At 42.9% G+C, this 12,694-nt stretch overlaps 1 protein-coding gene across 1 annotated transcript; it reads left to right on the forward strand.

Moving 5' to 3' along the window:
- The first annotated feature begins 102 nt into the window (after nucleotides 1-102).
- LOC106742167 (probable DNA mismatch repair protein Msh6) lies at nucleotides 103-11,330 on the forward strand. The gene is made up of 20 exons (XM_014614861.1): nucleotides 103-605; nucleotides 928-1,098; nucleotides 1,206-1,291; nucleotides 1,456-1,530; nucleotides 1,627-1,842; nucleotides 1,920-2,054; nucleotides 3,138-3,273; nucleotides 3,368-3,648; nucleotides 3,723-3,848; nucleotides 3,958-4,042; nucleotides 5,118-5,403; nucleotides 5,495-5,650; nucleotides 5,862-6,016; nucleotides 6,123-6,211; nucleotides 6,298-6,588; nucleotides 7,688-7,903; nucleotides 8,010-8,189; nucleotides 8,735-8,912; nucleotides 9,004-9,155; nucleotides 10,247-11,330. The coding sequence occupies exons 1-20, from the start codon at nucleotides 485-487 to the stop codon at nucleotides 10,529-10,531; spliced, it is 3,420 nt and encodes a 1,139-aa protein (XP_014470347.1). The 5' UTR covers nucleotides 103-484; the 3' UTR covers nucleotides 10,532-11,330.
- The last annotated feature ends 1,364 nt before the right edge of the window (nucleotides 11,331-12,694 follow it).

Here is a 12,694-nt window from a genome sequence, read left to right on the forward strand (position 1 = left end):
AATAACGCCCGTGTGTTCAATCGTTGAGTCGTACTACTTTCCCGATTTGTCGGTTGGAACGGTAGCGGTTCGTAGCGGAGACTTTCGAACTAACGAATGATATAACGGCTGAGGTTGAATTATTCTTTTAGATCTACAGGAATAATCCAATGTCAGCATAGGAAACTCCCAACAGTTGCAAACTAAACGTTCTGCTAAAACGCGGCCGATGCTTTTCATATTCGACTGTGATTTGCCAATTTCTTAAGGCTTAAATTACCTATTGTGGACCGACACTTAGGGACACGGCTCGAATCTGCCGACACTGCGAGTGGGCGAATCGCGATGCGTTTCAGAGAACTGCGAGGGGAGAGCACAATTTTTGCCGGGCATTCAATCCGCTCGGGTGCGTCGTTGCTGTGTAACGCGTGTTCGCATTCTGCCCGCGATTTCGGCGGATAATTTCTTCCGAAGTTCTTTTCGTTCGGTCGTGTTAGATTGAAACATGCCGAAAGTGAACACGATACTTAATTATTTCTCGTCTCCGAAAGCTGTCAAGAAACCGGAGCCGAAGACGGAGGAGAGAGAAAACTCGCAGACCCCCAAGAGACAACAAAAGAACAAAGGTGTGTTTACAGGTGAATTTGGGCGGGAGCGTGCGCCGAACAATACGTATCGAGATAGAATGAATCGTTGCCTCGTACGTGATGTTCTTATTCAGCGATAACCAGCACACGCAATGACGATTTATGTAATTTTGTCCAATCGTGCGCGACTGTAGTCCCTCAGGGTTTTCGGACAATTCTTTATCCTCAACACTTCACTCCTGACATGTGAAAATTGTAAAAATATGATTTCCAAAAGTTGTAATTGTGTATCCTGAAGTATGTAATTACTATTATTAATGTTCTTGATCTCGTAGTTATTATATGTAAATGTTTCACACAGAACGTTTCAAGAATGGTAGAGGGAAAGAAAATCAGAATACTGATGAGAGAAAGAGATCGTATAAGGAAGATCAGGATGATGAAGAGGATAAATCCATAAAGCCTAAAAGGAGGCGCCTTATTATTCCTGATGATGATTCTGGCGAGGATTCTGGAGATGATTTCAAGCCAGGTTTGTAAATTATATGGATCTTAATAGTTATGAGTTATCGTGAGCTCCTTAAATTAAATAAATAAAATTAAATTGTTAAAAACACAATGTGATATTATACATTCTAGATTCTGAATCCGAAGAATCTGAATCAGTTTCTGAAGGAGATACAGAGCATGAACCTGACACAGAGACGGAGGAAGAAACTCCAGAGGTGAGGACGAAATATTTCCAATTATATTCTAAACTAAACAAGTAAAAATAAATATATACATTTTAATTATGATTGTTACTTTAAATATTGTGGTCTTCCATTTACAACGTTAGTATTACTTTAATCCAAGGAAAGTTATATCCAATATAAATATTATATTTCAGAAAAAAAGGAAAATATCCAGTACCGCCAAGTCCAAGCCAGAACGACCTAGTTGTTCGAAATACAATATAAAAACAGTAAGCTCATATTTAATTAATTACAAGATTAATTACATAAAAAATTTTTTTTTTTACCTTTCTGCCTCTTTATTTTCATTTTTTTTTTAACATCAGCCATCAAAGACAAAGAAAGAACCAAAGCAGGTTGCACAGACCCCAAGTCAAGCTGTCAACAATGGATCTACCGCTGTCCCTACTTGGCCACACTTGAAAGTTGAGTTTCTACAGCCAGAGAAAATAAGAGATGCGCAAAGGAGAACGCCGAAAGATCCGGATTACGATCCTAAGACTGTCTACGTGCCCCAGGACTTCTTACTCAATCAAACTCCTGTAAGTGTACTCTGTTATCGAGCATTGCTTTAGTTGTACATTAATATTGATAGCTAACTATTCTGATGTTTATTCAGGCAATGAGGCAGTGGTGGGAATTGAAGAGCAAGCATTTCGACTGTGTGCTCTTCTTCAAAGTGGGCAAATTCTACGAGCTGTATCACATGGATGCAGTTATCAGTGTTAACGAGCTTAGCCTCACGTATATGCGAGTAAGTCTAGATTTGTACCTTGCAAATAGTAAGAATCAGTATGTATTGAGATCTCAGCTGCGGAAGTCTCAGAATTTGTGGAAAGTTTTATAACATACACCATATTCCTTTAATTACACTCGATTATATTAATTATTATATTTCAATTGAAAAACTCAATTTAGGAATCAAACTGAGAATTCTTCAAGATTTCGGCGTGTTCGCAAGTTTTTAAACTTCCATAACTGAAAACTGAACAGTGCTTGCCTTTTCTCGCAAGATAAAGATTACACATGTTGCGACCGTAATTCGCGACTCGGCTTCTCCGAGTCGCCGGTGCAACACCGACGGGCGCGAACCTCGGGACGCGAACGATATCCGGACCTCCACTCCCGGGCGGCTGGTCCTCGACGATCCTCGTCCTAGACTTCCCTCGCTCTCTCTCTCTCTCGCTCCTCCGCCCGCGCCTCTGCTGCCTATCGCTCCGATCTCTCTCTCTGTCGCCGTCGATAATTGCGGATTTCCTCGGAACTCCGGGCTCAACCACAAAACTCTCGGAACTCACTTAACTTCCTCGGGGAGACTGCTCATTTTTAAACAGCAGTCTTCCCCTTCCTTTATTGTTTCCTTATCCCCTCCTCGGCAGTTGGATCTTTGCCGGTGGCTCCCGAGTCGCCTCTTAGCCCGCCGCTTCACCGCCGGCCTATCCCGGCGCGGTACCGCGGCTCCGGGCTCCCGGTCCTTGAGCGCGACCTCGGCCCGCCGGCCTTACCGTCGCCGAGGGCTCGGAACGATAACCCCGGCGGTGTCGGTAGCGGCTCCTCGTCGGTCGGCACAGATCAGAGAGCGGCGAGGCCATAGGGTCCGGTGGGAGCCTTGGGTGGCCTAGGTCCTCCACCCGGCGGTCGACGCTCTGCTCTCTTCTCGCCGCCATTCGGAGCGGGGGTTTACATTCTCCAGGGGCGCGGGGCTCACCGCTACCGCGCGCCCGGTCTCCGCTTTTCCGCTAACTTAAAGAAACAACAAAAAACACTGGTCACAATGTATATGTGTATTCAGAATATATTAGCTACCTCCGAGACAATCATTTAATCATCATTAAAGGGTGAATTTGCGCACTCTGGATTCCCCGAGATCGGGTACGGTCGCTACTCGGCGAGTCTCATTGAAAGAGGGTACAAGGTCGCGCGAGTCGAGCAGACGGAGAACCCGGAGATGATGACGGCGCGTTGCAGCAAAAGTAAGAAGCGTATTTCCATTCTGTCCCGCGCATAAATTACGATTTTTCTTTATGCGTACGTGCAATCAGTGTGTCAATCGTTTGTCGATCACAGTGAGCAAGCCGACGAAGTTCGACAAGGTGGTGAAGCGAGAGATCTGTCAGGTCAGCACCAGAGGCACGAGAGTGTACACACCATTGGACGTGGAAGCGTCCACGCCGAATTCCAACTATCTGTTGGCCTTGGTGGAGAAATTAAATTTCGACTCGACGACCAGCTCCTTCGGCGTGTGCTTCATCGACACGACGATAGGCGAGTTCTACCTCGCCCAGTTCGACGACGACCGTAGCAACTCCAGGCTGTTGACCCTGCTGGCTCACCACCCGCCGGTTCATGTACGAGCTAAATCAGCGTATTTGCTGTAGCTAAATTACCGCTTAACTCGTTACTGACTATTCTCACATTCCAGGTGACATACGAGCGTGGTAATCTATCGCCCAAGACCCTGCAGATAATCAACAGTACCTTACCAGCGGCGTTGAAGGAACCGTTGCAGCGCGAAGTACAATTTTGGTCCGCCACAACCATCTTGAAAGTGAGTATAGATAACAGACAGCGAAATAATAAGTAATACCCGATGATTACATAAAAAATCTATTCGTCCAGACTTCGTGTATGCACGTTAAGTACCTCTTTCTTTAAAGAAACTTCACGAAGAGGACTATTTCAAGAAAGAGAATGATTCCAGCTTTGAATGGCCGCACGGCTTAAAGCCGTATCTCAACGAAGGTATTTTATCGAACCCTTTCTCAGGGTTGCCACAGGCTAACCTGATTTGAAAAACCGGGAAAAGTCAAGGAAAGATAACCTGGAATTTTGAATTTTGCTTACAATTCCCTTAAATGTTCTCAGTTCTATTCTTCCTTCCAATACTCATTTTGTTTTCATTGATTTGAATTTGCATTCAGGATTATATTAACCCTTTGCACTCGAGGGCTCCAGAGCGGAGCCATTTAAAATTTGTCTTCAAACTCGAGGGCTCCGCTATGGAGACAATGCAAATAACTTTCAGTTCATAACATAAGGACAAAGACAAATCGTAAAAACTATTGTGTATAGGATATTCCGCTCTTGCTATTTGCATTTGAGTTTGAAGAGTTTGAAGACAAATTTTCAATGGCTCCGCTCCGGAGCCCTCGAGTGCAAAGAGTTAAGTTTTTAAATTATTAAATTTTTTAAGTTACTAAATTTTTAATTTGCGCTACTTCTAATAATATAAGCTACCTTTTCTGCAATCCCTGCTTTTAAACGTTAAAATTCCAAATTACGTATTGTTCGTAGAAAATTCTCCACTGTAGTCTGGAAAACACGGGAAAGTCAGGGAATCTCAAAATTCATTTCTTGCGGCAACCCTGCTTTTTTTTTACATACTCTGGTAGAAATGTACGCAGTTTTTCTAAACACTCCAGTCACTGTCTACTATTGATGCATTCTCATTGGTTGTAACAATAAATATTCCGTAGAAAATAGACGAGAATTTGGTAGAGAGATACTTTTATTCAGAGATACTAGGTAGCAAAACTGCCCATTTCATGAGCAGCAGGCTTGCTTATTAATCAATTGAATAGTTTTCGTCCATAGTTCTGTTTTCGTGCAGTAAACCAGCTCAGTTTTTGCGCATCTTTTGTACTCAGTAACTGCAGGAAAAGCGTTACATCCTGATTGGGATCCCGTTATTTTATTTTTCAATTACTAGACAGAAATTAATAACAAACTGTCGAATAACCGTTCAAAAAAATGCATGAAATTTCTACCAGGGTATTTTGTGCAGCATATTTGAAGAATTATTCATATTACGTGCCAGGCGACAGTTTGGGTCTAACGCCAGCCGACAGCAAGGAATTAGCGGTGCACGCATTGGGAGGATGCGTGTACCTACTGAAAGAGTATCTGCTGGAGCAGCGACTATTGGCGCAAGGTTGCTTCAACACTTACTGCCCGCCGGATTTCTCAGCCGCGAGCAATCGCACGGGACTCAATTACGCAAACACCATGGTGATAGATGCCGTTACGATCAAAAACTTAAGGATCTTCGGGGAGGGTTCGCTCAACAGCGTGCTGGACCGTTGCTGCACCGCGTTTGGCAAGAGGTAAATTTCGAGCGTTGCGTGTGTTCATTTCTGACTTATCTCTTATTGTTATTCGCAATTCATCAACAAGAGACCTTCATTTCCTCTCTAGATTGCTGCGCGAATGGATCTGCCGGCCATCTTGCCGCAAAGCCGTCATATTGGAGCGCCAACAAGCCGTTCAAGAATTGGTGGATCGAATTGACGTGACGCAATCCGCACGCGCTATCTTGACTCCTTTGCCGGACCTCGAAAGATTGTTAAGCAAGTAAGTTGAGCAAGCAGAGACAGATCTGTTTTCCGTTCCTGAACTCAGGCTGCACCGGAACTTTGTTCCTTTTCCTCCCCCTTCAACGCTAAGTTATATACTTGTCTAACGGTAAAAAAAGTGCAACCTAGTTCGGGAATAGAAAATAGACGTAGAGCTTTATTCCCGAAAATTCGAATAAGACACCGACGTGCTTCCTGTTTCGCGACAGAATACACGCCCAGGGCAATCCCAGAATGAGAAATCATCCCGATGGCAGAGCCATCATGTTCGAGGGCCCGACGTACTCGAAGAGAGTAATCATAGACTTCACCAAGATCCTCGCCGGGTTCGAAGACGTTCTGAAATTCATCGAACAGTTCGACGGTACGCCTATCTTATTTTCGTATCAGACAGTATCGTTTTGTAACAGTAAAATATAAAAGAACGTGGCAAAAGTACGGTGCGTAAAATAATTACGCTCTCTTTTCAGGCTTCAAAAGTAATCTGGTAACTCGCTGCACTCGATACGAGCCGGACGGTGAATTTCCGCGTCTGAGGGAAACCTTGGATTACTTTAAGGTTAGTGCTTGCATCCTGTCGATAATTTCTTCTTTTGCATGTATCCTTTTTTTTTTTTTAACGCATTCGTGGCATCGCGACTTTAGACGGCGTTCGATCACGAGGAAGCCAAGAAGCAAGGCTGCATCGTTCCCAAGAAAGGAGTGGATACCGAATACGATTCGGTTTTGACCGAACTTGCAGAAAACAAGGAGAATCTGGACCAATATCTGCAGAAGCAGAGGCGTCACTTCGGCGTGAAGATAACGTTCTACGGAACGGACCGGAAGCGCTATCAGATCGAGGTGCCCGAGTCGCAAGTTAAGAAAGTCGGGCCGGGATACGAACTGCAGTCGCAACGAAAAGGCTTCAAACGCTATTATACTGCCGAGGCGAAGGTGGGTGCGATAATATGTCCGATTATACTCTGGAGAAACAAATTCGTTGGTGCAACTGAATTTTCCGCTGCCTGGCTATTCTGTAACTTTTAACGACGATACCGTTATAGCTACTTTGTCGTTGCGAATTTAATATACAGTAGAAAAACTACGTAAGTTCCGGTCTACAATAGGTGCTTTAAGCTCTAAATCTTAAGAAATCGACCAATCACACTTGATTATTCTCCCCGTATTCGACGGTGATTGGTCTATTTTTTAAGGCTTAGAGTTTAAATTTTCATTGTAGACCTCTCTTAACCCCTTGCCCACAATTTTGTTTTAAGACGTAAACAGTAGTCAAATTGACCAATTACAGTCGTTTATTAGAAGAATAATCGATCATGATCGGTCAATTTACTTACTATTTGTCTTAAAATAAAATTATAAACAAGATATAACGATGACGCAAGTCCCGATCTAATATAAAACATAACAGGTGTTTTAAGCTTTAAGCCTCAAGAAATTAATCAATCACAGTCGAATGTGAAGAGAATAATCAACTGTGATTGGTCAATTTCTTAAGGCTAAAACATCAATTGTAGACCGGGACTAATAAGCACTGTAGCCCGATTCTGTAACTTCTTAACGACAATGTGACTAGCCTATCGTCGCGCAATTTTTCTGCCATATATCATATCTGCGAAACGACGACGTAACGACAACTGTCATTAATAGTTACAGCGTACAGGCACTGGGGACCAAACGAAAACTCGGTTGTAGAAACAGGAAGATCCTCGTGGGAGGTTTCCACTCGGTCGATTGCTCTTGATCGTCTTGGCCGATTGTTCTAACGCAGCCGAGAATTCGCACGAATTCGTTCTCAGTCGCTATAACGGAGACATCATATTCTGTTAGTCCGAGTTTTCATCTGATTCCTATTAGCAGGAATACCTAGATTTAAAAACCGATTAAATCAACCGAGTGTATACCGAGAAAGTATTTCCCCCAATGCCATATTCTTACATCAAACTTCACAATTTTCCTATAACTTTACTATAATAACTCGGACATATCAAACGAAAGAAAGTCACGTCCTCTCCATCTTCCTCTCTCGTCGCAGGAGCTCTTGGCGCAGCAAATGAACGCGGAAGAGCACCGGGATAAAGTGCTGAAGGATCTCAACAGGCGCATATTCGCGCAGTTCAGCGAGAGCTACGACACGTGGCATATGGCCGTGCACAAATTGGCCACCATGGACGTGCTCATCTCGCTCGCGGATTACGCTCGGAACGGCGATATGTGCGTTCCAGAGATACACGAAGGATCGGACGGCGAGGTAACGGTATCGTTGCGCGCGATGGCAGATGTTCACCATCGATTAATGCCTAGCGCGTTTTTGCCCCAAGTAACGTGAGAGGTTACAGGAGAGGAATGTCTTGCAGATCTTCGTCGAGATCAGAGAAGGAAAGCATCCCTGCATCACCTCCGATAACTTCATACCCAACGACACCCTACTGGCCACCGGTGACGCAGCCTCTTTCATGATCCTAACGGGGCCGAACATGGGAGGCAAGTCTACCCTCATGCGCCAAGTGGGCCTCATCACAATCATGGCGCAACTGGTAAGTTCGCCTCCTATTTTACGTTATCTATACTAATGTATCTTTATTATCTGTACTATTTATCTTATATTCTATTTTATTTATTTCATTTATTTATTACTTATTGTTTATTATAATTTTAATATAATATGTAACTTTACTTACTTATTTATTTATTTATTTATTTATCACTTCTACATTCTTTCCTTTTATCCTTTCCTCTTATCTAGGTAAGTTCTGCTATTTTATATTATCTATATCATTGTATTTTTATTATTTATATTACTTCTTTTATTTGTTTTATTTATGTCATTTCTACGCTCTTTCCTTTTATTACCTCATTTTATCTAAGTAGGCTCCACTATTTTACATTATCTATACCACATATTGTATTCTTATATATATTACTTATTTTATTTTTATTCACTTATTTATTATTTCTATACTTTTTTCCTTTTTTCTTCTTATTTTCCGTCTGTCCGTCCACGACATCATCTATCATGTATATTATAGTTTCCACTCACCGTTATTAATTGTTATCATTCACCGTCGCGTTCAACAATCAGGGTAGCTACGTTCCGGCCAGCTCGTGCCGCGTGACTCTGGTGGACCGTATCTTCACGAGACTGGGGGCGAACGACGACATCCTGGCCGGTCAGAGCACGTTCTTGGTGGAATTGAGCGAAACCGCGACGATACTGCAACACGCTACGCCCTATTCGCTGGTTCTTCTGGACGAGTTGGGTAAGAATGATCGTTTGGTAATCATCGAATATCGTTCGGTACACCTCGCGGCTCGTGTCGACTGACGGAAAGCATTCCGTTTTTGTCGCAGGACGCGGCACATCTACTTACGACGGTACAGCGATAGCGGCTTCGGTGGTCGACGCATTGACCAAGCTGAAGTGTCGCACATTATTCTCGACGCATTATCACTCCCTGGTCGAGGATTACAAGACCAACAAGGAGGTTACGTTGGCCCATATGGTGAGAATTTTGCGATACGTTGCTCACATTTTCTCGGCGACATGCCGCTTCTTTAAGACTCTTTCCTCGCCGCAGCCATTCTGCTTAACGATGTCAGAAGAGAGAAAATATATAATCCAAAATTCTTACGGAATTACAGTTAAAATGAAAGGATATTTTCATAAAGCGGCAATCTTAATCGGTACATTTGTAAAATATTCCGAAAACTTTCCTCTTTTACTTTTAATAATTAATAACAGTCTAATTAACGTGAAGAATGCCCGTTTCTATACCATTATGATTTAAATATAATCGATTAACTCAACGGAATTGACCAATTATAATTGATCAGTTAAGCTAATTGGCTAATGCAATTGGCTCAATTCCGTTAAATCATGATGGAATCGGTGAAACGGGATCGGATAGAAACGGGTGAAATCATGAGAAAAATGGGCTAGAAGGGAAAGTAGCATGTCATATTGATTTTACGATTATTTGTTGATTATTCGAGCAAAAGGCAAGTTTTCAAGATATCTTGCAAAAGTGCCCAATCGATCGCGTCATTTCATGGATATACCCTTTTGTTCCAACATATTTCGCAAACCTTAATTAAAAGGGGCCAATAAGAGTCGACTGGCTAGTAAATATAGTTGCGAGATTAAAAATTATCGGACTTAAAAAGTCGAAGTCCAAACGTTCCGATCGTAGATTCCGTCCTCCAGTGACAAAAATTGACTATCAATATTGATATACATAGAAAAAAATTGCTAGATTCAATTACTCCAATACGTGGTGAGAATTTTTACTTGGACTAAAAATTTTACTTGGATCAAGTAAATATTTTACTCGGATAATTTACTTAGGAAATAATTTATTTGGATCAAGTAAAAATTTGTTAAGGAATATTGGGGTATTCAAGTAATTACTTACTTGAGTTCAGCACTTTTTTCTGTGTGCATGAATTTTGGGCGTACATTTTTTTTCCGCTTCGCTTCGACGTCATCAAACGAGACGACTGCGACGAAGGATCAAGAGCCTTAAATCAGTCAGCATATACTCGCTCGTCAGGTCGTCGTTCCCTGTGACGTGTTATATCCGCGTTATATCCGCAGGCATGTATGGTAGAAACCGAGGAGGAAGAGGAAGTGTCGCAGGAAACGGTGACATTTTTGTACAAGCTCAGCGAAGGCGCTTGCCCGAAGTCGTACGGGTTCAATGCCGCTCGATTGGCGGGCGTGCCCTCCGTAATTACAAAGAGAGCACATGAGATAGCCAGGAGGATGGAGCAGGAGACTAATCAGAAGCACATCTTCAGCGCTCTCTGCAGAGCCAACACCGCCGCCGAGATGAGGGATCTCCTCATGAAGCTGCGTAAATGCTCGTTCAGTCGCGTTTGAAGGAACCGCCGACAGCAAAGCGACCGCGCTTCGCCGCCGGATCTGCGCGAAATATTCTCAGGCGATTTGTTAATTTATTTGGGAGCACAGTACAGAAACGGACATTGTGTTCACACATACACACACACATGCAATCACATAAACATACTTGTTCACACGTATCTGAATCTGTCTCGCAAAATATGGGTTTCGTTTAAATTGTCGCATTTAAGTGCCGTTATATGTTATTTAAAAGTTTTATTTAACAATATTCGCGTAATCATCCATTTTAGGAATCGTTTCAACATGTACCACGCATATCTGTAAAGAGTCGTAATTATTTCTGTTTCTATGCGAAGTCGATTGTTTCTTTTTTTTTTTATCATAATGTATTTCACATTTTATTTCACGTTAGTGGAATTTTTTCATTCATTGTGTACAATCATCGAATTCGAACTGATTGCTATCCGGTGCGTCCGGTGCTCGCGAATTTCTCTCTGTAATATTGTACTGTATATTTAAGAAACGTGTCTTCGTGTTTATATATTTAATTTAACGATCCGTCGTGTTGAGCAGTTTTATTTCGCGAAAGAGCAGAAACAGCGAGTCGCACGTTCTGAAGTTCCTGTAGATTCGGGGTGTCGGTGTGTGGCACGCCGACTGTTGCGTATATTTTTTTTTGATTTCCAACAAATCACGCATTGATACGCTAAATATTTTGATAATAAAAAAACCAATATGCAAAGACAATAACAAAGATCACATAATCGCTTCTTAGACCCGGTCATCACCGAACATCCCATCGAGATCTCACCACAGGATGTCCCCTCGTTCCTCGACGACTCACCTTGAGAAGGAGCGAGATTCGCACACATATATATGAGACGATTTTTGCTTACAAAATTTTATTAATCATTGCCAGAGTACAAAAAGGCTATTTATGACGAATACGATGCGTGTGTGTTACAAACAACTTAATTTTACTCACACCAAAACGACTGCGTAAGGTTCTCTCACTCTCATTCTCTCTCTCTCTCTCTCTTTCTCTCTCTGTGTAGAGAAAAGAAAAGGAAAAACGATACATGTGCATACGGCTCTCGTGTTGCTGTGAAATAAATACATTCGATTATTACGCGCTATTCGTAAGAGAAAGAGAAGCGGGACGACGATTAGGAGGCTGCGACGCGACGTGACGCTACGAGAGACAGAGTGTGTGTATCCCTCTCTCTCTCTCTCTCTCTCTCTTACTCTCATTCTCATTCTCTCCCTCTGTCTCGGTTCGTCGCAGCTCTCGTCGACCGTTAGAAATAAGAGATAAGAGTATACAATACCGATAAATAGATAAATAATAATAGCTCCACGTGGATAATCGAGTACGCACGACAAACGATATCCCGCTTTCAACGTCTGGGAAACCGCTGGTGGTTACGCATATCTAAGGCGGCGCGACGAATCCCCGTCGTTTGAGTGACGTTACGCGACGCGACGTTAAGCATACGTTAATCTTAAGGGTAACAACACAAGGGTGGATCTGGTTATTCCCTGATATTGCCGACACGTCGCGAGGATGACGATTTTTTCGCGAGTTGAAGATCTTTCTACGTCTCGCACGCCGATCACGTCAGCCGCGCGTCGTAAATACGTAACGCAACGTTCGTTGGTCCGTCCATTCGTGCGACAATAAATTATGCAATATTAAGAAGGCACGGAGATTAAGAAAGCACTTGACTTGGTTTGTATGGGTTACATGGTACACTTTTATTTTTTTTTTTTCGAATAACACATGCCTACTTCTAATGTACAATTCCGAAGTCTCCACGAAGATCGCGATGTCATCGTCGAGCGAGCGCGCGCGCGCGCGCTCGCGCGTTATTCTCTCTCTCTCTCCTCTCTCTCTCTCTCTCCTCCCCCCCTCTCTCTCTCTCTTTCTCTTATCAGTCCATTTTTCTCTCACGTCGTTCGCAAGACCGGGGGAATATCTCTTCTCTTTTTTTTTTATTTTCGTTCCCTTTTCTTCTTCCCCCTTCCCAGCGAAATCGCGTCTCTCGCACTTGTGCACGAGTCGACGGTATTCTCCGTTCACAAAAGCGTTAATTATCCCGTCGGTTATTCTTATACATTAGATGCATATACCTGTCGCTTTCTCGATATTCCTCCCTCCCTCCCTCCCTTCCACCCTTCCTC

The sequence above is a fragment of the Dinoponera quadriceps genome, unplaced genomic scaffold (genome assembly GCF_001313825.1).
Source record: "Dinoponera quadriceps isolate SergipeBrazil2010 unplaced genomic scaffold, ASM131382v1 scaffold676, whole genome shotgun sequence".
NCBI lineage: Eukaryota > Metazoa > Arthropoda > Insecta > Hymenoptera > Formicidae > Dinoponera > Dinoponera quadriceps.

Bases quoted from the DNA above. Each gene is read 5' to 3' on its own strand.
- LOC106742167 (XM_014614861.1), top strand. From the start codon at position 485: ATGCCGAAAGTGAACACGATACTTAATTATTTCTCGTCTCCGAAAGCT. The intron at 4,043-5,117 runs GTATTTTATCGA...ATTACGTGCCAG, and splicing joins AAAGCCGTATCTCAACGAAG to GCGACAGTTTGGGTCTAACG. The intron at 8,190-8,734 runs GTAAGTTCGCCT...TTCAACAATCAG, and splicing joins TCACAATCATGGCGCAACTG to GGTAGCTACGTTCCGGCCAG.